This window comes from Acomys minous, assembly GCF_964271855.1.
Source record: "Acomys minous genome assembly, chromosome: 11".
Taxonomy (NCBI): Eukaryota; Metazoa; Chordata; class Mammalia; order Rodentia; family Muridae; genus Acomys; species Acomys minous.
This window is the reverse complement of record NC_140492.1, coordinates 36,226,512-36,254,503: the sequence shown is the minus strand read 5'-3', so window position 1 is coordinate 36,254,503 and position 27,992 is coordinate 36,226,512. Positions and strand designations below refer to the sequence as shown.

The 27,992-nt window shown below is 42.3% G+C and overlaps 2 protein-coding genes across 14 annotated transcripts in view; one reads left to right on the top strand and one right to left on the bottom strand.

The window, feature by feature from the left end:
- The window catches only part of LOC311608683 (uncharacterized protein), a 97,088-nt gene extending 96,180 nt beyond the window's left edge, over nt 1-908 (bottom strand). For 6 of the 12 annotated variants that reach the window (XR_014783068.1, XR_014783069.1, XR_014783070.1 and 3 more), the window contains exon 1: nt 709-908. The gene's annotated coding sequence lies outside the window, so the exon portion shown is untranslated. The remainder of the gene's footprint in view (nt 1-708) is intronic. The other 6 variants (XR_014783073.1, XR_014783074.1, XR_014783075.1 and 3 more) reach the window with 2 other exon arrangements.
- A 119-nt stretch (nt 909-1,027) lies between these two features.
- Nucleotides 1,028-27,992, top strand: part of DCBLD2 (discoidin, CUB and LCCL domain containing 2) — a 60,895-nt gene continuing 33,930 nt past the window's right edge. For both annotated transcript variants that reach the window (XM_084801238.1, XM_084801237.1), the window contains exons 1-3: nt 1,028-1,487; nt 15,828-16,055; nt 26,164-26,301. In XM_084801238.1, the coding sequence (XP_084657364.1) occupies nt 1,292-1,487; nt 15,828-16,055; nt 26,164-26,301 (562 nt within the window). In that variant the 5' untranslated portion in view covers nt 1,028-1,291. The remainder of the gene's footprint in view (nt 1,488-15,827; nt 16,056-26,163; nt 26,302-27,992) is intronic.

The window sequence follows — 27,992 nt, the reverse complement described above, 5'->3', positions numbered from 1 at the left end:
TGCCTCTGCCTCTGCCTCCCTGAGTGCTGGGATTACAGGTGAGCGCCACTGTGCTCGGTTTTTTGTTTTGTCTTTTTGTCTTTTGATGCCATATTAAAAACATCCCAGATGTTTTTTTTTCTCTGTAAAACCACTGTCTGTCTAGTTCTGTGTATTCTTCTTTAAAGACTGCTTTTCCCCCCTCATACTGTCTGCTCATAGTCTCCATCCAATTGCCTCTTATTCTAATTTGTACTTGTTTCATTTTGACGTGAATGATGTATTGACCTATCTTCCTCATTCCAGAACCTGCAAATTTTTTGTAAGGTGGCTCTAACTCCCGGGACTTCTTTGAGCACAGTTTTACAAATACTAGACGTAACTTATGTCTCTCGGCAACATGGGTCTTATTTTATACTCTCCCTCCAAAGACTTCCACAGTAAAGGACATAGGAGATATCGTTTCGAAAACTGAACATGACATCTATAATTGTACACGGAGATGTTGCCACAATTGACTGCAGTTTTAATTAAACACACATGCTGCTATCTTAAAAAAAACAAAAACAAAAAACAGTGCCTTAAATACAGCTCCCAGCTGAAATCTTCCAGCATCCAGCCATCCCACCCCTTCTCAGTGGCCTGATGTGCGACGAGGGAGGAGCCACGAACAAGCTGGCTCTGGGAAGCTGGAGAACGCGGGATGGGGAAGTCCCGGAAGTCACTGACCGGAGAGTCTCGGCGGGTTCACTCTGGGCAGTGGTCCCAAAAAACTACAGGCTCCTCGGAGGGGCGGAGACCGCTCCGGGCCGCGGCTTGGGGGCGGACCCGGATCGAGGGAGGCGGGTGGGACGCTCCCTGAGGTCCAGCGCGATTGGCGGACGCGGATAAGGGGCGGTGGAGCGCTAGGAGGAGAGCTAACAGGTCGGCCGAAGAGAGAGCGTGTTGATTGGGCGGTACGGAAGGAGCTGGACCAGAGCTGGCCGCTCATTGGTTTAGGCTGGCCGAGGAGGCGTGGCCCGCGCGCGCGGGAGGGTGGGCGAGGGAGCGGGGCTGGCCTGCCCGCGAGCCGGTTGGGCTACGAGCGCGGCGGGAGCGCGTCCCAGCTCGGCCCCCCGGTGCTACCCTCCCGACCGCCGCGCTCCGGCCTGGGGGTCTCGGGGCGGAAAGCGCGGCGAAGCCTAAGCGGGGAGCAGGGCGGAGGGGTAGAGGCGCGCTGCGCCGCCGTCCGGTCCTCGGCGGGTGCTGCGGGCCCCGGGCGCACGGGGCTCCGCGGCGCGCGCACTATGCGGGCGGATTGCCGGCCGCCGCGATGGCGAGCCGGGCGCCGCTGAGCGCCGCGCGCAGTCCGCAGGGTCCCCGAGGCCCGGCCGCGCCCGCCGCCACCGGCCGGGCCGCGCTGCCCAGCGCCGACGGCTGTCCCCTCCCTCCTGGCCGCAACTCCTCCTCCAGGCCTCGGCTGCTGCTCCTGCTGCTCCTGCTGCTCCAAGACGCTGGAGCCCAGCAAGGTGAGTGGTGGCCAGCACGGGGTCGGCCTCCTGAGGCTCTTGGCTGTTGAAGGAACCTGCAGATGTACCCAGAGATGCAGCGACACAACGCTGGCGAGGCTCCTGTGCCAAGTGGGGGGCTCTGCCGCCCGGTGTCTCAAGTTTGCGTCGCTTTACTTTTCCGCAAGGCCATTCATTTCTCTGAAAGAGGCACGTGAGGTTCTTACCCCGAGGCCTCTCTGCTTGTCTTCTGCTGGACTGATGGACCAAGCAAATTAAAAGGAGTCTTGAGCTTATTAAAGGCAGGCAGTGACTACTGTTCTTAGGGATAGCGCCCAGGTTCTAAAGCTAATGAAGCCGTTTGCAGTGCTCTCTAGAGCCTTGCATTTGTTAATTCGTTCTCCAGAGCACCTGCCCATTACCGAGGAAGGACAGAGGTTTGTAAATTGGTTTGATCAAACGCAGAAGTAACCCAGGGGAGCGGTCCACTACCAAAAGGGCAAACTTTCCCAGAAAGTGACAAAACTTTTTTCCATCAACAATCCTCGGAAAACCTATTCCAGAAGGGTGCAAATTGTTGGTTTATAAATCATCACAATGGAAAGAGAATAATACAGGACTGAACGTTTCAGTGTTGCTTTTTCAGGCAGCATACCACATTTTATTTGGCATTAGTGGTTGAACACGTTTTCCGTTGCTTCTCTCACTGCATTGCAATGGGAAAGATAAGGATTGTGTTGTTACTTATTGCTAAGAAGAGCTGTTTTTTTTTAAACATTTTCATTTATAAGCTTCCTGCCGAGTGCACATTTTTGTCAGTAAAGTGTATCTTCAAGGTTATGGGCTTGGCTTGAGGTGCCGCAGCTTTGATGGCCGTGTGAGAGTTAATCTCTAAGGGAAAGCCATGCTTGGTAAACTGTACTCTTAAATAGCCACATTTAAACCGAGCAACCAAAGGTTCAGATGTGTAGCAGGCAGGTTTCAGTCAGCACTTACTGTATTAGAGCGTGGAAGCCGCTGAGGTTGGCATCTGTGCATGAGATTTCTTCCTAATGGTGGGGAAACAGATTTCTATGGCTACAGATGTTTAGTGTGTGAGAGGCCCAGGACTAAGTGGTCTGTGCGAATCAATGCACTTAACATATAGCTGGGTGAGATAGTTATCACATTTCCAACAAAGGGAAACCGAGGCAGACTGAATAAATACAGCATATTTTAATACAGAAGGGAACAGGAGGGGAGGCAGCACACCATATAAGCACACTGTGTTTTGCACATTTCTAAATGGCTTAAGTATTTGCATCATGTTTAGAACAAATCTTCAGATAGAGTCAGCTATGTAGGAGACCATTGTCTTTTGGAATGTTGCATGCCCAGACTAATATAACATGCATCCTTATCTTATTTTTAATGACTTTGAATAATCATCGTCAGCATTGTAACCATATATTGGTCTCCCATCTATTTTATGTAAATACCAGTACATATCAACACAAATAGAAATAACACTAGAGATCTTAAAAGACATGATTTTTAGTTCTTCGAACCTAGATACATTTTGTTTATTTAAGCCCTTTGTGTCGATTTAATGTCTTGTTCATATGAGAATGCACATCTTAGATTAAGAAAATGAGCTGAAAATTCAGTTTTAGGAAGGGAACGCATACCGTATTCATCAGTTATTAATCCCGAGTTACTAAGCTAGGAAATGAAGGGCCAGCGTGGTGAGAATTCAGAAGTCGTGTGAGAGGTGGATTCCCTAATTTCTGGGAAAAAAAAAATCTCTTACTCAAAGGGCCCTGGTGCTTCTTGCAGTGAAATTTCTTTGAAGCCTGTCTTAACCAGTGTAGCACATTCCTTCCTGGTCAGCTGACATGCACTCACAGATGCGAGCCTCTGGAGCACCTACAGACTGTTTAATATGAGAATGCCCCCATGTTCCAAGGTGGAACTTACACTCTCTCAAGAAGCCTTGGGAGGGAGATTGGAAGGAAATAATACAGTCTCATCTGTCTTTTGGTAGTAGGGTTGTGGGTCATTGCTTTTTAATTTTCTCAACTGAATAAGTCTTTTTCTCCACTCAGCCTACCCAGGTAAAAATATATCCTGTGTCTATGCAAGTGCACATGTGCTTTTTAATCTTTCTGACACTGTTTTGAAGTGATAGTACTATCTATTACCTTTGTTACAAGTAATGTCGTACATAGCTGTTTCTCAGCACATTGTTTGCTTAAATGATTTTTCTTTCTGTTTGACTTAGAATAAAATTCATGAAGTTTTTAAAACATTCTCTTTCACAATGATGTATCATAGCTAACTAGTAGTCTTTAAATTTATAAATAGGTTTGGTTTATTTTCATATATTTATACTAGATATAGCTTATATACATGACTAAAATTTACCATGGTAAATTGATCTTCAAATCTTTATACTAAGTTTTAAGTCTTTAAATTAAGTTCATTTTCAAAACCTTTTTTAAAATACACATCTTTTTAACAATATTAAAATCAGTGGAGCTTAGCCTGATTGCATATGCGGTGCTGTAATAAATTTTCCATAATAAGAAGTTGATAATCTGCTGTGATTGAATTTCCGTTTCCAGTTTATATTATGATCAGGAATTTGGGTCACTTCATCTTAGTAGCCCAGCTTTCTCATTTATATTACAGAAGATTTGTCTGCCTTGTGGGCTAGAATGTGACTTGAACATGATGGAATATCAGGAAATTAATTTTTAAAACCCATTAAGACTGGTTTGTTTACAGCTATTCATATGGCATGTTGGCAAGGGTATTGATTTGGGTTTGCAATTTAATAGCCTATGAAACAAATCAAGTTGATTCTTTGAAAGAATCATCTCAGACAGTAATACTTGTAGTTACGCATGAAAACTTTTGTATTCTGGGAAGCAGTACTTTTATTGGCTTGTGTGGTGCAAAGGAAGCACAGTATTTTTGAATGGTCAGAAGTGAATAACTTATTTCTCTCCGCAAAGAAACATGTATAATTATCAATATTAGGTTGATTTAGAATGTTCTGTCTTCTCTTGGTTTGATAAAACATAAGTGTAACACAGACAAGCTTGCAGTCCTAGCTCTTGCTGAAGCATGGGCATCAGGACTTCCTGGTTAGCTACCCCACCTTGTGAGACTGTCTCAGAACCTGTCTACCAACCACTAACCAGTGACTCTCAACCTGTGGGTCAGGAGCCATTTGGGGGCCACACGATCCTTTCACAGTGGTCACGTATCAGATATCCTACATATCAGATATTCATAACCATAGACAAATCACAGTTATGAAGTAGCAACGAAAATAATGTTATGGTTGGGGGTCACCACACTATGGGGGACTGTATTAAAGGGTCTCAGCGTTAGGAAGGTTGAGGACCACTGCACTAAACTAAAACAGGGCTCTTTTATGAGGCTGTGTTCCGAGGCTGTCTTTTATGACTCTTCCTAAATCACTGTCATCTTAGGTCATCCTTCCACATCCTTCGAAAGAACCAGGATGTGGAAGTAGGAACCCTCTATTGGCGTGTGTTTAATTCAAGCCAAACAGGTTCTTTTATGTAGTTGTAGTCCTAAAGAGCAATATAAAAAAAGACTTAACCGTGAACCTGGATTAAACACATACAAGTGGACATTGGTTATCTAGAAGGATGTGGAAGGCTGGCCTAGGGTGAGATCGAGTCATAATGTGATTGCTGAGATGAGAAGTGAGACCAGCTAGCTTTTTTTTTTTTTTTTTTTTTTTGTGGGATTCCTGGCTTGGTTTTGGATAACTTTGTCACAATTTTGCAGCCATGGTGCTTCACATATAACTTAGAAAATATTTTACAGAAGATAATGATAATTGTGTAGAGCAAGAATCTTAGATGGTATCGATCCACAATTGTCTCTTTATCTTTTTTTTTCTTTTCTACATATTCACATAGCTTTGTAATTTTAACACAGGCAAGCATTTATAAAATACAGCAAATTATAGAGCATAAGATTTTATCACAAGGCATTCCCTTTTTGTGAAGCTGTTACACCACTTAGCCTTGCCTTTTCAGTATTTTCTTTTACATTTTATTTGTCATTCAGTAGAGACTTTTTTAAAAAATTTCACTTCAAGATGTTAGTTTAGTAAAGTATATGATGATACACTTCCAGATCACTATTTGGGCTAAAGCAGCATAATTCGAGAGGATGGGAAATACAAATATTCAGGTAAACTAATTTCAGTGAACGCTCTTATGATGGTGACAATGGTGACTTCTAACTGAGTTTCACGGACCGAATCGACCCACAGTCTGGGGGTAGGCATCATAATTCTCAGGAGACTGACTGTTCAAGGGTCGGTGCAACCCCGTGGTATTCAGAAGAGACAAAACATCAGCCTGCCTTCAGAAACTCTGCAAGTAAGCCCAGTAAGTAATTATGTCTAAATGAAGTAGTGCGCACCGTGGTAGACTAAAGGAACCGTTTCACAGTGCCTGGGAAGCAGAAGCTTTCCTGAGAAATAGCTTTAGGTTGCTGGGCTTTGCAGGATTGGATATTTGAGAAGTGGTGATCATAGCGTCAAGAGAAGGGAGTAGCAAGCCTACTGTCCTCCAATGAGTAGCAAGCCTCAGCCTGTGGTCCTGTCATCACTTCTTCATGAGTCCTGTGCCCTTTGTTTCTGCCTAGTCACTTGACAGGTATCTGTTAACTGTTACTGTGGGCCACCTGTGATCCATCCCATGTTGTAGGATATTGCTCTTCATAGTGACTTCAGCTCATGTATCACAGGATGCTGCTCAAACACTTGTATGAAACACACACACACACACACACACACACACACACACTATTTGCCACTGGTTCTTCCCTTGGCCTCTGTCCCAACACATACCAGCAGTAGTCAACACTTCATAGTTGGGGAATGAGACTGGGCTACTTTGTATTCCACTAATAAGCAATTTCATACCATTTTGTTTTAGTATCTGTACTGATCTCTATATAGCAGTGTCCTGTGCTCAGAACCCCTGCCCTTACTTTTCTTCTAATCATGCTTGAAACCCGCAGACATCGTCCTTAGGAAGTGTTCTGTAAGCATCACCACACACCCGTTTCCAGGTGAGACTTCCCATGCTAGGTTGAATGTTATTTACTTTCCTGCTGCTGATATTTACTATGGTGTCTGTTATGCAGAGTGTCTCTATTAAGCCCATTTTTGCTGTGACTCTGTTGCCCCAGCACATTATTTGGTGTCGGTCCTTCATGTTTTTGGCTTTTGGCTAATCCCCACATACAGCCATGAGTCCAGAATTTGGGCACTTAGCTTATTGCTCTGGGAATAGAGCTCTCTCTTGAACTTTACTGCTTCCTTGTCCAGGGCCTGGCAGTCTGTCAGTCTTCCCGAGGCATCCCAGGAGCACCAGTCCTCTTTGCTGTAGTAGCTTGCCTCTGGGAGTTCTCTTTCACACTGGAACTCTGAATATAGCTGTGGCTAATTTAATAAAACCTTCTCCTCTTGGGTTAGCTGCTTGCAAGAATGGTGACAGCCCACATCATTGGCAGAAAGTTGAACGAACGTCTGTGTCATCTCTTTCAGATTCTACTTAAAAGTTGGATTGTGATAATTGCCACAGCCTTTTCCCTTCGTACCTGAAGGAAAAAGTAGATCAAGAATTCCAGTTATATTTCAGTAACTGGGTCAAAAATCTACCAGCTGCACAGACTTCAGCCTGTCTCTCAGGTTATTCAAAGCGAATCAGTATATAAAATGAATTAAGCTCTTCACTGCTCAGCAGTTAAAAATCTCCCAATTTCAAATGTGTGAGACCCCCTTTTCCATTCCCTACTTCTGATCCCCCACCTCATTTACTGTTCATTGAAGTTCTGCCCTGGCTCAGTGAAAGCAGTCAAATTCTGCAAGAAGAAGACTCAGACATCAAGGTGAAATCAGGTGATTAGCCTGGGTGTGGCCACAAAACCACCCAGCCCTTAATGCTGCTCCTCCCTCCTGCTGCGACCCTACATCTTTTGATGTGTCTCATCTGTCCTTGAACTTCAGTCTCTATGATCACTTTGGATTCTGGTTTATCTTGCCCTTTCTTGTTTGCCTGGTTCATGTTGTATGCTAGGAGCTCGCTGTTTGGATGTGAGGCATGGAGAGGGCAGAGGATATGTTTGGGGTCAGAGAAACTGAAATCCAGATGTGCTGCTGACTGTAGAAGAGAGCTTATTAGAGGATTCTGGGCTAATTTTCAGAGCAGAGCTGCACCTCGCTAAGCTAAGGGAAGAGCATGCCGCTGCACTTCAGAAACCAGAGTGTCAGCTTTGGTTTCCTCTCTCAGGCTTCTCTGTGTGGAGTGGGTCACGACTGCTGGAAGTCCCCAAGATTCAAAGGGTTAAACTGGAGAAATTCTGGGATTTTCCTTCTTGAGCAAAACACAGAAATTGAAGGGAAAAGTGAGTAGGCACAGGGTGAGTCAGTACCCACCCAGAGACCAGTCAGCTAACAGGGGGCAAGAGGTCATTTAAAACTGGTCAGAACTTCCGGACAGTCCCCGGGAGGATAAAGTCCTGGATAGACAAGGCAGTCCACCCAGGGTGGAAAAGTGTCGAATTTTTAGAGTGTGCTCTTTTTAACATGAGAGCTTTGTTATAGGGTGGTTGTGTTCCTGTGTTGTGACAGGTTCTCGCTATGTAGCCCTGGCTGGCCTGATGCAAGCTATTTACCCCAGGCCTGTTTTAAGCTTTATACAGTTCTGTGCCTCAGCACGGTAGCATGCGCCACCGCACACACTTCAGCAAGTTCTTATTGAATCAACACAATTGTCCTGGGAGCTTTGTGGTGTAAATCACATTTAGGTGAGCTTGTGTAGAGCTGCAGAGGATTTCAGAGTTCTCATCTTCATCTAGAGTTTGCTTCTGGGGTACAGGGGGTGCCTCATTTCTGTCTGTGGCTATGTGTGTGAGGAGAGCGCCCTGCTCTCCACGGTGCAATGGTAAGTGGACGTAACTGTGTATAACTAAAGCAGGGCATGGTTGTATACGCCTTTAATCCCAGCACTCTGGAGGCAGAAGCAGATGGATCTCTCTCTGTGAGTTCAAGGCTAGCCTGGTCTACAAAGCAAGTCCAGGACAGCCAAGGCTACACAGAAAAACCCTGTCTCAAAAGAAGTACATACTTAACCATATTAAAATGCAGTAACGGGACTTGCTGACAGACAAGAAGTTCCCAGGAGAGCTCACCGTCCGGGAAGTACTTGCTATAAACTGTATGCAGGGCCCACTGTAGCATGCAAAAGCCGTCCACTGAAGCCTTGGGTATATTGAATGTGAAATGCTGTGGAAAAGCTGAGCAGAAGCTGGTGACCTTGTAAGTAGATAGCAGGCTTTGAGGATTGGGATAAAAACGGGGAGTTCTGGAAGTTTCCACATGAATGAGCTGCTCAGTTGGAGTAGAATGATTAGTCAGGAGCACTTCTCTCAGGAATGTAATACCATCCTCATAAGACCAGAGATCATTTGGGCCTCTGAAAATTGCTATACATTTTCAGAAGTAATGGGCCATTGTTCTTCCTGACAATTAACTAGACTGTAGCCGAAGTGTAATGGGGCAACACACAAAAAAGGGAAAAGCCAATTGGATATTTTTTTTAGTAGTGTTACTATATTATTGTGAGAAAAGTCACCACAAATGTGTAATGAAAGCATAAATGTAAATTGTGCTCATACAACACCCAGTTCTCAGCACATGCAGTGTGGACTCTTGACTGTCCCCATTTTATAGACAGCAAAACCATAGCTTAGCTCCCATAGATAACCTCAGGGTTACCTCTGCTTGCTACAGAATCCTGAATAGTTTAACTGTGGTGTCCTGGGTAAAGTCTTTGTGTGTGGCAGTGAGGATTTGCATAGTTCCCACCTCTTTTTAATTCAGATAATCAATGAGGCTTTTGCCTGGAAAAGACTTAACTCTTGCTGTCTTTAATTACTAGCTGCTCTTCATCTAGAGTAGAGTGAGGCCTGTGAAACATCTCCATCGGTGTGCCTTGTCCACGGGTGGTGTCATTGTTCAAATCTAGTGTAGGTGACCATAATTTGGAGAGTCCGTGGGTGTGGCTTCACTAACACATACACAAATGAACAGTACTAAATGCACTCAGGAGGCTCTGTTTGTACATACACGTGTCATACACACACTGTGCAACTGATGACTAAAGAAGAGATTGTGACTTTGAGAGACTGGGGGACATAGGAGGAGTTGTAAAAGGAGGGAGAAGAGGATGTAAATACAGTGCTCATGAAGTTCCCACAACTAAGTAACAATACAAATAAAAGGTAAACAATAAAGATCACATGGAGGGATGAGTTCAGCACGAGAGAGAGTGATGGGATTGTTTATTTTTCCATAGTTTTCCCTTGACTCTGCATACATATCTGCCTTATATTTAGTATTAAGAACATAAAAAAGAGAATGGAGCCATTGGGCAGTTTTTAAAAAGGCACAAACTTAATTGCTTAAGTGAAAGAAGCCAGTCTGAAAGGTCTGCACCGGGAGTGCTTCCACTTGTTAGCATTCTGGAAAAGGCAACACCATGGATAATAAGGAACCGTGATTACCAGAGAGAGTGTGTGAAGGTGGCAAACAGAAGTTGGGATCGGGGTAGGGGAAAAAACGTGGTTTGGCCATTAGCATCCTTTCTTGTATTTGCCTAAACCCAGACTGTTTAGGACCAAGAAAGGCTGTAAACCGAGCTCTGGGAGACGATGGGTCTGTTGAGGTTGGTCAGTTCTAACCACCCCCATGTGAAGAGCCTGCACACTAAAGCTATTCTAGAAACTTATTTAAACTGTAACTATCGCTGTGAGTTTGAAGCCAGCCTGGTCTACAAAGCAAGCGAGTCCAGGACAGCCAAGATAACATAGAGAAACCCTGTCTCGAAAAACCAAAAAAACAAAAACAAAAACTGTAACTGTGTTATGTGGAAGTTATAACATGTGAACAACAATTAAAAGAAAACTACACCGCCAATATTAATGTCAGACAGAATTCACTTCAGAACACGGATGTTACCAGGGACAAAGAACATTAACTGAAATTAAGCTATAATTAAGTTATATAGCTTAGGGGACCTGGTAATTTTTATGGCTGGTCTAGTACTTCTCGTCTGAAAATTTAATGTGAGTAAAACAGTAAAAACTTCACTGTAGCCAAATAAAACTAGATGTATCATTAACAGTTGTAACTTTTCTTTATGAACTTTCTCCTATTCACTAAATGCTGTGGTTTTTTTTTTTCTTTCTATGGCATAGATGCATGCTGAGGTATGACAGAAGTAGCACTTAGAGGAAGTGTAGTCAAACTCACCATTTCATTGATAAAACCAAAATCCTTGAAAGCTGTACAAAAACATAAGCTGTAATGAAATTTGTGGCATTTTTCTACAGGTTTCTTGCATTCATGTTTTCTGTTGCTAAGGGGTACAGTTTCAGAAGTCCTAGGGCTCCTGTTACTAAATTTCAGTAATTGTGTTGTTGATTGATAACCGCATCACTAATATAGGAGGGTGGCTGGAGGCTTAACCTGACCGCCGTCAGGGGAAGCACTTGTCTGAGAACCACGTTTGGTGTGGAGTTTGCTTACAACAGCCTGAAATAAGTTTGTATTCCTAGTAGCATTGTTTTATGGTCATTTGAATATATTCAATGTTTTCCTTTGGGAAGCTTGTTAAAGAAAATTGTTAAGTTGTTTTCCTGGAGCAAGATCAGAATTTGTATGTAACCTGGCTTAACACATCTGACCTTGCGCTCTTCAGAGGAAGTGAGCGCTTGTTCTCTCAGTTGTCCCTGCGTGCGTGTAAGTACGTCTGCAGCGACGGAGCAGTCTGACCAAACCCCGCTGTTCTTCCCCCAAGCGGAGTACATTCAAAATGAAAAGGTCACAGCAATGGGTGTCCGTCTACTCTTTTCAGCCAGTCGTAGTCTAGTGGAGACCATCTAGGCAAGGAGAAGGAATTTGGCAGTGATGGTGGTGACGTTTGCAAAGTTCGCAATGTTGTGCAGAGGGTGTGGACTGCAGTGATGAAAGGGTCTGGAAGTGTTGTTTGGGGTTTGCTTTTCTGTGGTAGTTGAACTTTGTGGATTCTGTCATGGATGATAGTAGATAGTGTGTCCTGGGCACTGAGCATTGGGTTTTTTCCAGTATACAATGCTAGTGTGAGAATCTGTGGACGCTTGCTCTGATCTGTTGTAGCATTCAGAGCCTCCAGTGAACATCATTTGAGGTTTGAAGATTAGTCAAGAGACTTTTCCCCCTATAACTTAAAAATGAAGGATGCACTTGTTTCAAACGCTGAGAAGTGGGAGATACGACTCTCCACCCTTAGCTGCACCCTGAGTGAGTTGAGCAACGTTGCCCTTTGGCCAGATGGACCCAGCCAAGAACTAAGGCGAGAGTTTCATGCGGAGGCCCTAAGTTGTGCTCCTGACCCTCAGCGTCACCCACATTTTGGGAGGCCGCTCATGCTCTGTCCTGTTCATCCGGAAGTGCTTGAGCAGCATTCCTGGCCTGTGCTCCAGTTGCCCATAATGGCCCCCTCCCTTCATTAGCGATGACTGAAAAACTGCTGTGCTGTGCGGGAGGGAGAGGCCTGGGGAACTGCTGCTGTCAGCAAGTTAGATGGCCTCTTGATAATTTCCTAGGTTTTGGTTTTAACTTTTAAATATTTTTATGAATCGGGTTTTTCATAGATTGACTTTAGTTTTAAGAATCATAAAAATAACCAGGAAGCTGATTGCTGCTGCTTCTTTTTTTATTTTATTTTTATTTTTTAAATAATTTTTTTATTTAATTAATTTATTCAGATTACATCTCAATTGTTATCCCATCCCTTGTATCCTCCCATTCCTCCTTCCCTCTTTCACCCTATTGAGGGGGACCTCTTCCCCCACTATATGGTCATAGCCTATCAGGTCTCATCTTGGTAGCCTACTTATCCTTTCTCTGAGTGCTATCAGGCCTCCCTACCAAGGGGAAGTGGTCAAATATGGGGCACCAGAGTTCATGTCAGAGTGAGTCCCCCCTCTCCACTCAACAGTGGAGAATGTTCTGTCCATTGGCTAGATCTGAGTAAGGGTTCGACATTTACTGCATGTATTGTCCTTGCTACTTCTGAAGTGAAAACAAGGACATGATTTCTCTTTCACTTGAATTTAACATGGGGACCTTTCAACATGAGGCGTGTTTTCCACATTGCAGGTGTGGACCCTCTAATACAGTGGTTCTCAACTTTCCTAATGCTGCCATCTTTTAATATCTGGCTCCTTGTGTTGGATCCCCAACCATAAAATTATTCTTGTTGCTACTTCCTAACTGTAGTGTTAATACTGTTATGAATGGTAATCTAAATATCTGATATGTCTGGCGGTCTTAAGTGACCCCCCACAAAAAGGTTGTTTGACCCCAGGGGTTCTTGACCCACAGGTTGAGAAACACTGTGAAAGCTACCATAGCAGATCAGGAATCTGCATGCCACAGTGCCAAGAGTCACAATGCAACTGTATTTCTTCATTTAAAACAACATGAAGCATGCAACTGCAGGCCTCGGAAGTACGGGCACTTCTGCCTAGCTGCCCTTGGAGCTGGGCTGTTCTAAACACACAGGTGATGGCAGATTCTATCTAGTTGGGTTAAATTTATCACTCCTTGAAATGTAAAACATTCCAGAATGTTCACTGCAGCAGACTGGAGACATCCTTTTAACTTAGGTTTCTGGTGCACATCATCTGCTTAGGGAGGAGGGGGTGCTGAACTCCAGCACATAGTTTAGAGCATTCTTGGCACACTACTGTAGACTCGTTGGCTATGCCCTCCCTCCCCACCCCCAGGATTCTGAAAAAGGCAGCTCCATTTTAATTGCTCTCAGCATCCCTGTGCATGGGAAAGTCTTCTTTTCATCAATTATTATTTATTCTGTTACCTTTAAATGATTCTTAATGGTGGAAAGGACAAGAAACAATTTGCATTTTATTAAAAATTAAGCAGGCTCATAAAGACATCTAGAAAATGACTCTGAGCACTCTGCTTGTGCTTCCCTAACACTGGTTTTAAAATAACAATCTCAGGGTGAGTGATAGTCTGCTGGGAGCACTTGACCTGACGTGCCGCATTACAGTCCTGTGCAGGTTGTTGGCAGGTGATTCTTGACTTTTGGAATTCCTTGACACTTCCTAGTCGCTGCTTTCACTTCTGCATATCAAAAATAACATATTTTGAAGTATTTAATTGCTGAGGAATTTTTTTAATATTGAAACACTTCCAGGCATCACAGGATAATTTCAAATGTTAGAAATTGTTTTAGGGTCATTGTTTTTTCCTGTCTAAAGGAAAATGTTAATGATAATTCAAAAGTTACTTATATTTCAGTTGTTTATTTTTACAGTGAAGGTTTTTATAGTCTTACGATTTTACTTAGATGATATCCAGGAGAGTCAAGGTGTTTTGATGGTAGCTTTGGGAAGAAATTGTAGGTTTTTGTTTTTGTTTTTTGAATGTGTAAAAGCCTGTTTTATTGTAAAAATAAGTGGGTGTATTTCACATCCACATATACTTTATTCTCTTCTAATTTTTTTATGTCATTAATTCACTATGCCCAGCTCTCATGCATGAATGAAAGCAAGGGTCGAAAATGTAGTTTAATATCCCAGCACCCGGGAGGCAGAGGCAGGCAGATTGCTGTGAGTTCGAGGCCAGCCTGGTCTACAAAGTGAGTATAGGACAGTCAAGATAACATAGAGAAGCCCTGTCTTGAAAAACCGAAAAAAAAAAAAAATAAAAAGAAAATATAGTTTAGTGTTGATTCAAAGCTAAACTTCTATGAGAAATGTTTGTTTAGGAAGCAGAATTTATATTGTCATCGAACTCAAGCATAAACCAATGTGCAGTGCTGGTGTGGATTGGAAAATAAAACTGCCAGCACAATGCACTCATTATTTCAGGTGTCATTAAAGGGTTCAGGCAGGTAGCTGTTGCTTTGTAGAAATTAAATTGCTCCTTGGGAAGTTAAAATTTCTGTTGCATCCAGTTAAGCTTTCTTGGCGCCTCCTACTTCCTTCTCTAGTACTAGGCTGTTATAATCTTTAATCTGATCTAGTGAATGATATCAATAATACATCATTAGATAATAAAGCAACATGAAGGAAATTCTGTTAATACTATCCATGACTATAATAATTAAGTTAAAACCCAGAAGTGTCTATTTTAATGTTTCTCTATTAGTTCTCTACGATGCCAAAAGATAACAGATAACTCCTTCAAGGGAGCTATTGTTGTCCTGGCAAAAAGAGGCTGCGGCATCCCGCTGTTACTCAACCCTGATCATACCTTAGAACATCAGCTGACTCTTCTAAGTGTACAGTGCTCATTGAGTTAATGACCTGGACACTCAGATAAAAATGAGCTGTGAGAAAGGTAAGATGCAAACAACATACTGTTACTAAAACTTTCTTTCTTTCTTTTTTTTTTTTTTTTTTTTTTTTTTGGTTTTTCGAGACAGGGTTTCTCTGAGTAGCCTTGGCTGTCCTGGACTCACTTTGTAGACCAGGTTGGCCTCGAACTCACAGTGTTCTGCCTGCCTCTGCCTCCTGAGTGCTGGGATTGAAGGCGTGCGCCACCACTGCCCAGCTCTGTTACTAAAACTTTAATGCTCTCAGTTGCTAAAGAAATTTCTTAAACAAAGAAATTCCATTGCTAAGATATTAAAGTCATTTCTTTCCTAGTCTCCAGTAAGCCGTTAACCTTTTTCCCTTTTTATTCTGAGAGAGAAATAAGATTTGGGAGGAGAAGACAAATTGTCCAGCTCAATGGGATATAGGTTGAAGTGTCGCCAGCTCTTACTTTGGTTTCTTGCCTGCGACGGCCAGTGGTCTGGGACAGCTTAGTATGCAGTAAGGTTTTCTAGAAACCCTGCTTCCGCTCAGAGACTTCAGCAGCTTGTGGTGTTTGTAGTTGGAGAAGCTAACCACATCTTTACATTTGCATTTGCTTTGAATGGTTACTGTAAACACATGCTGACATTCTCTTAATGGTAGGATTTATTTCAATATATATTTAACTACTGAATAATTGTATGTTCAAATGGAAAGTGCTTTGAACTTATAAATTATACTACTTTTAATGTTGGTAATTGTTGTTGATTTTGACCTAACTTGACTTCTCTTGGCTCCTTCGCCCTTCTTGTGAATGGATGGGCTAAGAACCCTCTGTGTTCTTTGTAAAGGAAATACTGGCTGCGTTGTCATACATCGCTATAGGTCTGTGTAAAAATCCTGATTATGTATAAGCTTAAGGTGGGAGAATGATTTATTTGTTTTGTTTTTAAGGTGATGGCTGTGGACACACTGTATTAGGCCCTGAGAGTGGAACTCTTGCATCCATCAACTACCCGCATACCTATCCTAACAGCACAGTATGTGAGTGGGAGATCCGAGTAAAGACAGGAGAAAGAATTCGCATCAAATTTGGCGACTTTGACATTGAAGATTCTGATTCTTGTCACCTTAATTACCTGAAAATCTATAATGGAATTGGAGTCAGCAGAACGGAAATAGGTAGGACATTAATGTATGTATGTATGTACGTTTGTATGTATGTATGTAAGTATGTATGTTATATATAGTTCCTTAAGTTTTAAAACTGAAGCAGTGTTTAATACTTAGTGTGGAATAACTGGTAAATAAAACGACATGAAAATTTTTATAAAAATGTAGAAATCTCAAATTGAATTTTCTTTTGGGAAGGGGGATTCTTGCCTGCTTATTTTAGCACATGCTATCTTTGTGACAATGCAGAGGCTACTTTCCTGCCCCTCTTACAAGACTCAGATGGTTACCTTTGTGCAAGATGTCCAAGCTACCTTTCTGTCCTTCCTGCAAGATGCACATGGTTACCTTCTTGCAAGAGGCACGTGGTTACCTTTGTGCAAGATGCACATGGTTTACCTTCATGCTAGATGCACATGGTAACCTTAGTGCAAGATGTGTATGGTTACCTTCTTGCAAGATGCACACAGTTACCTTAGTGTCAGATGCACATAGTTACCTTCTTATAAGATGCACATGGTTACCCTCATGCAAGACGCACTTGGTTACTTTCAGGAAGCTACTGTGCTGCTTCTAAGAAGGTAGAAATATATTTGCTGGTGTTTTATGTTTTCCGTTGGTCGTTTTATTTATAATCAGAGGATACAGATATCATTCACGCATGCTCAGGAGGCAGTGTACCCTGCAGACCATGGGTTTGGAATCCACACTGCTCTGGATTAAAGCCTAAGTCTGCCTGCTGTGACCTGTTGGGAGCATCTGACCTCTGTTTTCTCAGTTCTGCACATGTGTATGTAAAGTGCCTGGAGCGGCCTGTGATGCACTATAGATGCAGAGCACACAGTGGTCACTGTATTTCTAGTGTTGAGAGCAGTGGTTGTCAGGTAGAGCTGTGAAACAGTCATGGGGACTTAAAACAGGTTGTAAACCTGCTTTCCACCCAAAACCAATGTATTGAAATTGATTGTATGAGACAGAAGCCTCAGAGTTATAAAAGCTTTCCAGGAAAATCTACTTTGCTGCCAAGGTTTAGAAGCTTTGGCTTAGAGATCAGTACCATTCTCTTATAAAAAGCCAAAAACTTTGTAAACAGTTTTAGAGAACTGATACAAAGCGAAGGGCATTCTTGAATTCTCTGAGTTTATTTGGGATCAGTATGTAACAGTTTTCAGAATTATGATAGGACCCTGGTGTCTTGCTCTTTGACTACCCAGCTCTAGCCAAGTCTTTCATCCTAACCCACTTCCTGGCTGCTGATTGGTTACCTCTTTTGTTACTCAGAAACTTCTTGACTAAGCTGGAAGCTTGAGTAGCTCCTACATACTGTCACCATATGATGTTGGGTAAGATTGCCAGAACTTAGACCTCCTGAGAATGTGGACACAGTATCGCTGTAGTGCCAGGGGAAGGTGTGTGAACAGTGCCTTCTGAGGACTCAGAGGAGCAGGCAGTGGTACTCTGAGCATAACTGAAACAGCAGTCAAAGGGGAACACCAGCCTAGCACTTTATAGGAAGTAAAAGATGGAAAAGTAAATTACTAAGGACTAAGTTAAAAATAGGAGAGGCTCTACTGAAACAAATGGCCACCCGTTATCCACATCCAGTGGCCTTTAGGAGGAAGGGGAAGGGGAAGGAGGTGAAAGTAATGTTTGGGGCCTGGTTATTCTAATTGGGGACAACTAATTTCAAAAAGACGTTTTTAAATTAGATTTTGTTTACTTTTTAAATTTTTTAATTTGTTTTTTAACAGTTCTTAATTGAAATAGAATTTCATCACTTCCCCCCCCCATCCTCCTCCGGCTCCTCCCATGACCCTCACTTTCAAGTTGATAGCCTCTTTTCTTTACGTGTGTTGGCGCGTGCGCTCTCTCTCTCTCTCTCTCTCTCACACACACACACACACACACAAATACATATAAATACAACCTGCTGGGTCTGGGTCGCTTTGTTTGTGTGTCTATGGGACCAGGCTGACCACTCTGCTTTGGACAGCCAATAATGGGGCTTCCTGGGAGAGGTCAGCCTCCCTTCTCCCAGCAGCTGTAATGTTCTCGTCTGGGGTGGTTCCCCTGCAGAGTTTCTCCCTTTCCACATTAAAGTACCCACGGATGCTGCCATTGTTCCAGTCGTATTTATTCAGCCATTTCTAAGAGAGACTGTTTCACTGCATTTGTCCTGGTATTCTGGCTCTTAGAATCTCTCTCTCTGCCCCCGCTCCTACAATGTAATCTGACCCATGGAGCGGGAGCTGAGACATCCTTTGGAGCTGGACTCCCCACAATCTGTTGATGTCTACATTGTGGCCAGTTATGGTTTTCTGTCATAATACCCATTTTCTGTAAAGAGGGGCTTCTTTGGTAAGGGGTGGTAACTACACTTAGGTGTGGGTGGAAGATTAAGATTTAAAATGTAGTAAGGGATCATGCTGGTCTAGCAAAGTGGCAGTAGCACATTCTTTTCCAAGATCCGTGACCTCACTAGCTCTGGGAAGCTGGCTAGGTCTGCACTACCAGATATGATTTCCCTCATGCTGAGTGGGCTGTAAGTTCAATTAGACAGCCATTGGTGGTCACTGGCATGTGAGTGCCACTTACTGCAGCTCTATGCATGTCTTGCCTTGCTGGTGACTGCGTGGTTCGTAGGTATTGCAGCCGGGTAGGACCTCATTGCATTGCATCCCTCTCTTTACACCTTCATAGTATTTTCTGGAACTATGAACACTATATCACAGGAAAAAGGCTTTCAGGTCAGATCCAGCTTGAACTACCCAAGTCCCAGGTCCTACATGTGTGGTGGTTTAAAGATGCTTTAAAGCTTATTAGAGAAATTTTAGGAGGCATTTGGTCATTCAGTGATAATAAAGAACGATTGCTTCAGATGTGAAAATGGTATAGAAGTATTTCCGTAAGAAAAGGTGATGGAAGGAGAAACCAAACAAAGGGGTCATGAAGGAGATAACATCCTAATATTTGGGTGTATTTTCAGAAGTTTTCATGATAATGTCTTTAATAAGATGAGCGAATTCTGTATTTGGGAAATGAATCGTGGCTTGCGACAAGGAAGAACAGCAGTGGCGTGGGAGGGGTTGGGGCATGGTTTGACGTTGCTCTGTCCAGCCAGCCTCCAGGACCTCCTTCTGAGTCCTTCCCCCTGCCATGAGCTTGCCCAGGTTTCAGTCATCTTCTTTACTTTTAAAGGCAGGAACGGACTCATAGTTGGCCCTCCACCCTTTTTCCAAGGTACAGAGCTGCAGGAAGGTCAAAGGGCCGAGTAATGATGGCTCCTGCTGAACCCCAGCCCAAGACCCGCTTGCCTCACAGCACTGGCACGCACTACTTCTCCATTGCCACACAGCCTGTTCCTGACGTATCACAGGAGAGTGGTGATCCTGTCAAAATAAGCATTTAACATTCTGGTCTGTGTACTCTGCAGAGGATTATAGAGGAAAGAAGTACATAGGGGGTTCAAGATGCAGTAGAGGAGATTAGAGTTCTTTATCTTGCCTAGTCTTGTCTCCCTGCCCCTTCAGAGCAGAGGCAGGCCAAATGCTCTCCATTTCCCTGTAACTAGCACCCATTTTGGTATTGAAAATTAGGTTTGGGGTTTTATGAGTGTTAATTTTATTTTCCCTGGAATAATCAGAGGAAACTATAGAATAGATTATAGAGGAATGGTGTTTTAAATCATAAACTCAATAGGATGTATTTGACTCTCAGGGTGTTGGTTTATGTTGCAGCTGGGGAGTTACTTCTTGTTCTCTTTTATGTACTATTGACAACATTAATTTTAATGACCAACATCTGAGTTACTAAACTGTAAAGAAGCTTTTGAAATAACTTGCTATAGTAGTACTATGAATAGAATCATTGATGGACAAGTGGTGTGTTTAATGATATAGCTTAAAATGGCTTTTCATATCTGAAGTCTGCCCCTGCTTCGACAAACTGAATTAGAACAAGAAAAAAAATTAAGCCTTGACTTACACTTTTTGGTTTTTTTAAATCCTTAATGCAAAGCACAGAATGTCCTAAATTTATCTTGCCTGGATTTTGCAATACGTTATTTCTTCTAGAAGTCTCTTTTCTTTTACTGTAGATTAAAATTAGAAATCAGAATCTCTTTTAGTTCAAGAATGGTGGGCTGCCATGTCCTCTAAACACAGGCTTCATAAATTGATGTGCAGCTACGCATATATCTGCATTACATGCATGCATAGATACTTGTATATATACATCGTGTGTTTTTATATTTCTGTAGCTGTTTTATTAAAAATGCTGAGCCCGTGCTGATATTTCAGTCTTTCTCCAATAGTTCTTAAGTGGTTCATTCCGTCCTTGTCTGTGTGTATTGTCACGCACTTCTCTGGTAATGCAGTATCTAGCTCTCACTGGCCTTTTGTTCAGTGCTCAAGCCAGGAAGTTCAGAATTACTAAAGCTCTCCTTTGTCAGGAGTGTTTGGCTTTCTGACACTGTCAAATGACATTGTCCTTAACAAAGCTCATACTGGAGAGCTGTACAAAAGCAAAAATCTCATCATACTCTTAAGTAAGACCCTGCAGTGTGGGCTGCAGGCTGTCCATGCCTGCCTGCAGTGTGGGCTGCAGGCTGTCCCTACCTGCAATGTGGGCTGCAAGTTGTCCATGCCTGCAGTGTGGGCTGCAGGCTGTCCATACCTGCAGGATACTGTTACTTGTGTGGAGTCTTCACCTGAGGGAAAGCTGCTGCTTCCACACTGTTAAAAAGCAAAGCAAAATAAAAACAAAACCACAAACACTTTCTTTTCTCTCTTTCAGACCTTCGGTGTGGTTTTGCCATCTATTTGTGTCTGGTTTGGTTCATCTGTGAGTCTTCTTACGAATTATTCAAAGTTTTGATATTTCCCATAAAAGTTTGTTTTTCTAGAAAAGCTTTGAGAGAGCTTTCTTGGCACATTATGCCCGCTTCCCTGTTTCTTGGCAACAGGTCTGGCTTTACATGTGATGACCCTCTTCTTTCTAGACTAGAGGGCTTGGCATGGGCTCTGCTCACTGCCCTTACAGAAGTCGTGAGCTTCAGAAGAGCGAGTACCTTCAAACAACACCTCTTCAGATGACCTCATCAAGAGACTTAATCAGAACGGGAAGTTCACTTTTAGCTAAGTTATTGGTTTTCTAGAACATAGTTCTTTCTTGTTTGATTTCTTTTTTTTTTTTCCTTCTTTTTTTTTTTTAAGGCAAGGACTTATAATGTAGCCCAGTCTAGCCTCAAGCTTGGAATAATTTTTCTTGTCTAAGCCTCCTGAGTGCGGGGATTATAGGCATGTGCCACCAAACTGGCCTTCAGAAAATACTTTTTTTTTTTAAACAAAAATTTTTTGTGTGTGTGTGTGTGTGTGTGTGTGTGTGTGTGTGTGTGTGTACAAATCAGAGAAGGACTTGTAAGAATTGGTTTTCTTTTACAACCATATGATTCTGTAGGTCTGCACTATAATTTGCTCTGTCTCCTGGTGGCTCTTGGTGTGCACTGTTCATGCCTGTTAACCAGTTGAAGGATTTCTTCTGTGAAAAGTGTTAGTTTTCCTGTATGTTTTCTATTGATTGAGTCCTCACCTCTTTTTGTTCAGTTTTTTTTTTTCCCAACATCTCACTGTGTTGCTGAGTCTGGCCTTGAATTCACCGGCTCAAATGATTCTCCTGCTTTGGCTGCTCAAGTAGCCAGGGTGTGTCCCAGTGCCTGGCTCTCCTGGTTCTGTTTGTGTTCTTATTCATTTGTAGGAGGTGTGTAAATATAGTCAGTCCAGTTATGAGTGGCTTTTGCACATGTGCGTTGCAAATATCTCCCCTCTGTCTGTGGGCTCTCACTTCACTCCCTTAGTTGGTATGTTCTGCTAAACAGTCATTAAATTCAATTTCATTTTTAATGTAGTGCATTTTGATTATCTTTTTCCTCTTATAACTAGCACTTTTGTATTGTGTTTAGTATGTTTTTCCCTTTCTTGGTAATAAAATCTACAGATATTTCCCTTGTTTTTCTAGAGTTGGTTTCTTTGTGTGATGTGTGAGATAGGTAAGGATACATTTTCCCCTGTAGCTTTTACTCATGTTAAATATGTAGATGCCAGATCTATCTATAAGAAAGTATAGTGAACTAACTTGCTTCAAATCAAAATGCACAGTCACTTCCTGATTAAAAAAAAAATGATATATTTCAAATAGTCATCACCATCTTTTTATAGGAAAGGCAAATTCAGCCTTAGTGATCTTATTGCATCCTTTGGAATATAGTCAGTACCTGGTGCGTCTCATTTTAAATGCTGTGTACCTCATGGTCTATTTCTTAATCTATACTTTGGATGTTGTCCTCTGAAGGTGAGCCTTTGTGGAAGCTGCCAAAACTAAGATTAAATGTCTTCCTTTAAAAATCAGCTTTTTAGGCGCAGTATGAGAGGGATCCTTTTAGGACCTGTTAGTCAATCAAAAGGAGCACACTAAGCCACCACACAGCTGATGTGTACAGATGCCCTCACGCTGACCTCTAGGCACAGCGCAGTCAGCCTGAGGGGCCCACTGTGCACGTGCTCTGACCTCACTGCACTAAGCCCTTGGAGTGGTAACACTGTGCGCATTGCACGTCATTGCACGTCATCATGGAATCCCACCACTTGCCAGTGGGTCCCGGATAACAAGGGCTCACTGGTAAATATCAGAACATTTCCATTGAGAATTCTAAACTTCACTTTAGAGTCCAAGGTGCTCCTGCTCCAGGTTCTGAAGAATTAAAGCAAGAGAAGTGTACTTTGAGCGGACACTGCTTTCCTCCCAAGTGTATGCACACAGTTGCAGTGCTTCCTGTCCAGCTTGTCCTTCCTCCATAAGTAGCAGCACCTAAGGCAGGAGATTGTTCCAAGGTGCACCTCAGGACACTGAGCTTTCATGTAGTTGAGAGCACGATTTAACCATTGCTTGTTGTTGTTCCTGCTGCTGCTGCTGTTACTGCTGTTGTTGCTGCTGCTATTGCTCCTGTTGTTGCTGTTCCTGCTGCTGCTGCTGTTACTGCTGTTGTTGCTGCTGCTATTGCTGCTGTTGTTGCTGTCCTGGTGCTGCTGCTGTTCTGCTGCTGGTGCTGGTGCTGGTGCTTCTGTCCTGAAAGTCACTTTGTAGATTAATAGCAATCCTCCTATCTCAGTTTCTTAATTTCTAGATTACAAGATATGTGCCACCAGTTCAAGCTCAGGAACTCAGCTGCTGGAATGCATAACCACATTAACTGCAACTCTAGTGTCTGAATCACGTAGAACATTCCTCTTCAGACAGCATTTTAACATCTTCAGGGGTTGCTACTGTTCCTAGTCTACTTGGTGTATAATAAGCCTGGGGACATTTGAAGAAGTGTAACAACTGTTAGATTTCTGAAGTCTACACAGTTGCATACAAACTCACATGAATCAGGCCTCTGGAATAAATTATCAGAAAAAGACCAGGCACTGGAAAAGTAACAGCACCGCCATGATTGTAAATGGTACTGAAGACACAATGCAGTGGGTAGGCCCATGGGAGGCTGGTGTGCGGTTCACTTACTGTTTCAAACCGATAGCACGCGGATGTAACCACTCTTTGTCTTTTATGTCTTTTTCTAAAAGTTCTATATGACAACCAACGGGTCCTTTTAAGCCAACTGTGACTTCCTGGGTGCAGTTCTCCATGCATGTAGCTTTAGAAATAATGCAGTCAGAGCGAGCAAAGGTAGCATTGTAACACCTTACACACTGTATCCCCAAGATGAGCCAGAATATTTACTCATTTCGTCAGGGCGGAGGTTGTTGATGGTATTGGTGATCCTCTGGGAGGAACAGAGCACTGGGCACTACAGTCCCGCTTCAAAGTATGGTCAGCTTCCTTCCCAGTGCGGGAGTAGTAGTATGTGGAAGGAAAAAGATGAGACATAAGAGAGAGTGTGTGCTGTCTTACTTTATATAGTATAACAAGTGTGCTGAGAGTGTAAACATCAGAGTCATTTCTCAACTTTCTAGAAGCTCCAAGTTCTAAGGTCCAGTGAAGAGATTTAGTGTGTGGCAGGGCCTCCTGGTTTATCTGTGGTTTTTTCCTGTTCTGCTGCATTCCTCCTTTCCTTTCCTTTCCTTTCCTTCCCCTTCCCTTCCTTTCTTTTCCTGTCATTTGAGACAGAGTTTCTATGTGTATCCTTGGCTGTCCTGGACTTACTCTGTAGACCAGGCTGGCCTCAAACTTACAGAGATCTGCCTGCCTCTGCTTCCTGAGTGCTGGGATTACAGGCGTGCACCACCACACTCAGCTGCATGGTCCTCTTCTAAAGATAATAATTTTGTCATAACAACTTTATTCATAAAAAGAAAAAATTACCCCCCCTTTTTTTTTTAACCAAAGACCTATCTTCAAATACTGTCAGAGTAGGACTACAGTTTTCAACATAAAAATTTAGGGAGGGTGACGATTCATTCCATAACAAAAACACAGGGTCTGGACTGACTTTGCCAGGTTAGGTGATCGACCTATCTGCATGACTTTCCATTTTTCAGTTGTTGGATGAGGAGGTTAGGATGGCTTTCTAATGGTTTATTTTATCTCTAAGTAGTATCTAATTCTGTGGCCTGTTTTTTCCTTGCATAAAAATACTTCATTCATTCATATTTAATAATTCTAATCAATAAAAACTGTCTTCGTGTTTCTTTTACAGACACTGTTAGATATGTTTTACATATCACAAAATTAGCCTTTTTAAATTATACATTTTAAAAATAAATTATACTTTAATGAGCTTGAGTACATATGCCACCTACACAGACACCACAAAATCCAGGTCTAGAAATTTCAAACAGTATCAGAAGTTCTTTCTGTGCCCACTTGAAGTGCATTTCTCACTATCTCCTGCTCCAGGATGCTTCCAATCTGCTTTGTGCCCCTAATTTTGTCATTTTGTTTGCCTTTTTCAGAAGTGTCATAAATGGCTTCTTTTATTTAGCATAATGCCTTTGAGGTTCATCTGTGTTGCAAAAAATTGTTCTCTTGTATTACCAAGGAATGTTCCTGGGTGTGAGTGTGTACCACAGTAGCTATTGGTTGATCTAACCAAATGTTTTTCAGTTGAGGCTGAGTGAACAGTGAGTACAAATGACCACGTATGCTTTCTGTTCCTGTGCCTTCTTTCTGCCTGCATAGATAACTCTTTTATAAATTGCCAAATTTTCTCAAAATTGTCCGTTACATTTCTGCTGTTAATTTATGAAGGTTTTGATATCTCGACATTCTCCCTGATACTTAATGCATATATAGTCTGCACTGTTGACTGCAGCCTCGGGTATGTAGTGTTCCAGCCATGTCTTCATGGTTTTAATATAATTTCCCTGATGATGAATGGTGTCACATGAAATCTGTGTTGTTCATATTCAAATGATGTTGCACAACTTGAAAAGTTTTAGAACTCTGTATTACAGATTTGCTAGTTATGTTGTCAGCCATGTAAGGAAATCCATTTTTTAACCTAGTGGCAGCTATTTTGCATCAAGGATTTCTTTCTCTCTTCTGTCTTTGTTATAAGGATTTGAATTGTTTTACATGTGGGTTTTACATTGAATGTATACACATTAGTTTGAGGCCATGGGTAGAAGTTTAAGTCTCTGCTGATAGCTGAGGCCATGTGAGTCCACACCATCTCATCAAGAAAGATCTGATACTCCTCAGAAAGGAAGCTGAGGAGGTCCAGGTGGAGGAAACGTTGAGGAATGTGCTGAGGCGAGGAATCTAGGAGGTCCTGAAGGGACCCTGTAGGAACACTGCTGACCAGTCACTTAGTGTGGTTACCACCCTGTCTGAATGTCTATTTCTAAAACTATTTCACTATTGTTTTAAAGAGCATATGTGTGTTTTAGAGAAATTGAATCTAAGTTCAGTGAAAATTTGTAGTGTTTTTTTCTTTTGAATCTTTTAAGTAGTTATTACTTGGCATTCAGATTTTCCTCCAGAATAGTCTGATTTTTAACCTGTTTTACTAATTTGTTTATATTAATTTAGTGCCTGGTTTGTCGTATGGTATTGTTATGTACATTACAAATACTGACTTTATAAGAGCTGCATCAAATGCATGCGTTTCTTTCATTCCTAGGCAAATACTGTGGTCTGCGATTGCAGATGAATCAGTCAATTGAGTCCAAAGGCAGTGAGGTCACGGTGCTGTTCATGAGTGGAATCCATGCTTCCGGACGAGGATTCTTGGCTTCATACTCAGTTATAGACAAACAAGGTAACTTCCATTTTATACTGTAGCTCCCACATTTTGTCATTTCTGACAGCAAGAAGGAAGTTCCTGTGATCTCACATGGAGCAGAACAGAGAGACTGAACATCTAATCACACACAAGGTCCAGAAGGATCTGGGCCTGCATTCTGAAAACAGACTGTATTAACTGTTACGTAAAGTCCATGTACTTTATTTTGCTTGGAAGAAGAAATACTAATTTTTCATTTCTGTGAGATCAGAACACAAACAGTTTTAATTTTCATAGAAATCTGTGAAGCATTGAGGTAAACTGTATCAGTGTAAAAAATTATTATCTACAGCTTACAGTGTCACAGTTCTCTATTAAAGGCAACATTGTTGTTTACAAAGACTTGGCTCAGCATTCCCTGAGAAGTGCTGAGACAGAGCATAATAGTCTTTTCTCATTGTTAATGTTTGGCATCTAAAGGGGATGTGGAGTTAAAAGCAAATATGTTAAATAGAGTAGAATCCAAAATGTATTTGAATCTCTAACAGAAAATGCACTACCTATATGAAATCTGTTGCTTGCTCTGACTGCTTTGGCTTGTGTTTCACCTCTGTTACTAGAGGCACTGTGAAGAGGACAGCTCAGAGGTCCTGTCATTAGAAGAGCTATCAGAACAATTATCTGCATTAGAAAGTAGATGATTGCTAGGCGTGGTGGTGCACACCTTTAATCCCAGCACTGCAGAGGCAGAGGCAGGTGGATTGTGGTGAGCTCAAGGCCAGCCTGGTCTACAAAACAAGTCCAGGACAGCCAAGGTTATACAGAGAAACCTTGTCTTGAAAAACCAAAAACAAACAAACAAACAAAAACAAAACAAAACAAAAAAAAGTAAAGGCTTATTCTTATGTGCAACAGTAAATATTTGAAGTTGGCCATTTACACTTGAAAATTAGCTTCATGCCAATATCAAGACCTTTGTAGGTATGAAAATGTCGAGCTCTGGGAACTGCTGAGGGAAAGGCAGGCTGTCCTTTAGTGGTGGGAACTGAGATGAACATGGTCTCCCTAAAAGTTTCATTTAGAACCTTAACATGGGCCTGGAGAGATGGCCCAGCAGTTAAGAACCTTCATGTGGAGGAAGCTGTGCTTACTTAGAAGGGATCTACTTTCTCACAGATTATCTACTATGGGCAAGACATGAAGCTCACAAACTCAATAATGAGAAAGGTTTAACACATTTGAATGAAGTAATGTGCATTAGAAGTGTCAGTGAACAGTTAACGTTTTGACAGAGCTAGGAAAGTTCAGGTGGAGTTATGTCATAGGAATGGCACTAGGTAGCCCTCAATTAAAACTGACTTCTAGTGGGTGTGGTAGCACACACTGTAGCCCAGAGCTCTGGAAGCTGAAGCAGGAGAATCACAATTTTTGAGGACAGCCTGGCTGTCTTTCAAAAACCAAAATAAAACCAAAAAGAAGCCTGCTTCTGCCGTGTGCTAGCCTGGCCATCTCCGTCATGTCACTTCACCTCCGTGGGCTCTGTCTGTGGGTGTGCACAGTGTCACCCACACGTCTTACGAACATGCATTTGCATTCCCTCACCACCTAACGGGTGATGGAGAGAACACAGACTCCTGAGATTATTGTCCTTTCAGCACATGCTGTGGGAGTCTCAGGTGGACAGGTGAGAAGGGAAGAAATAAACAGCTGATTTTGTTTTCTACTGG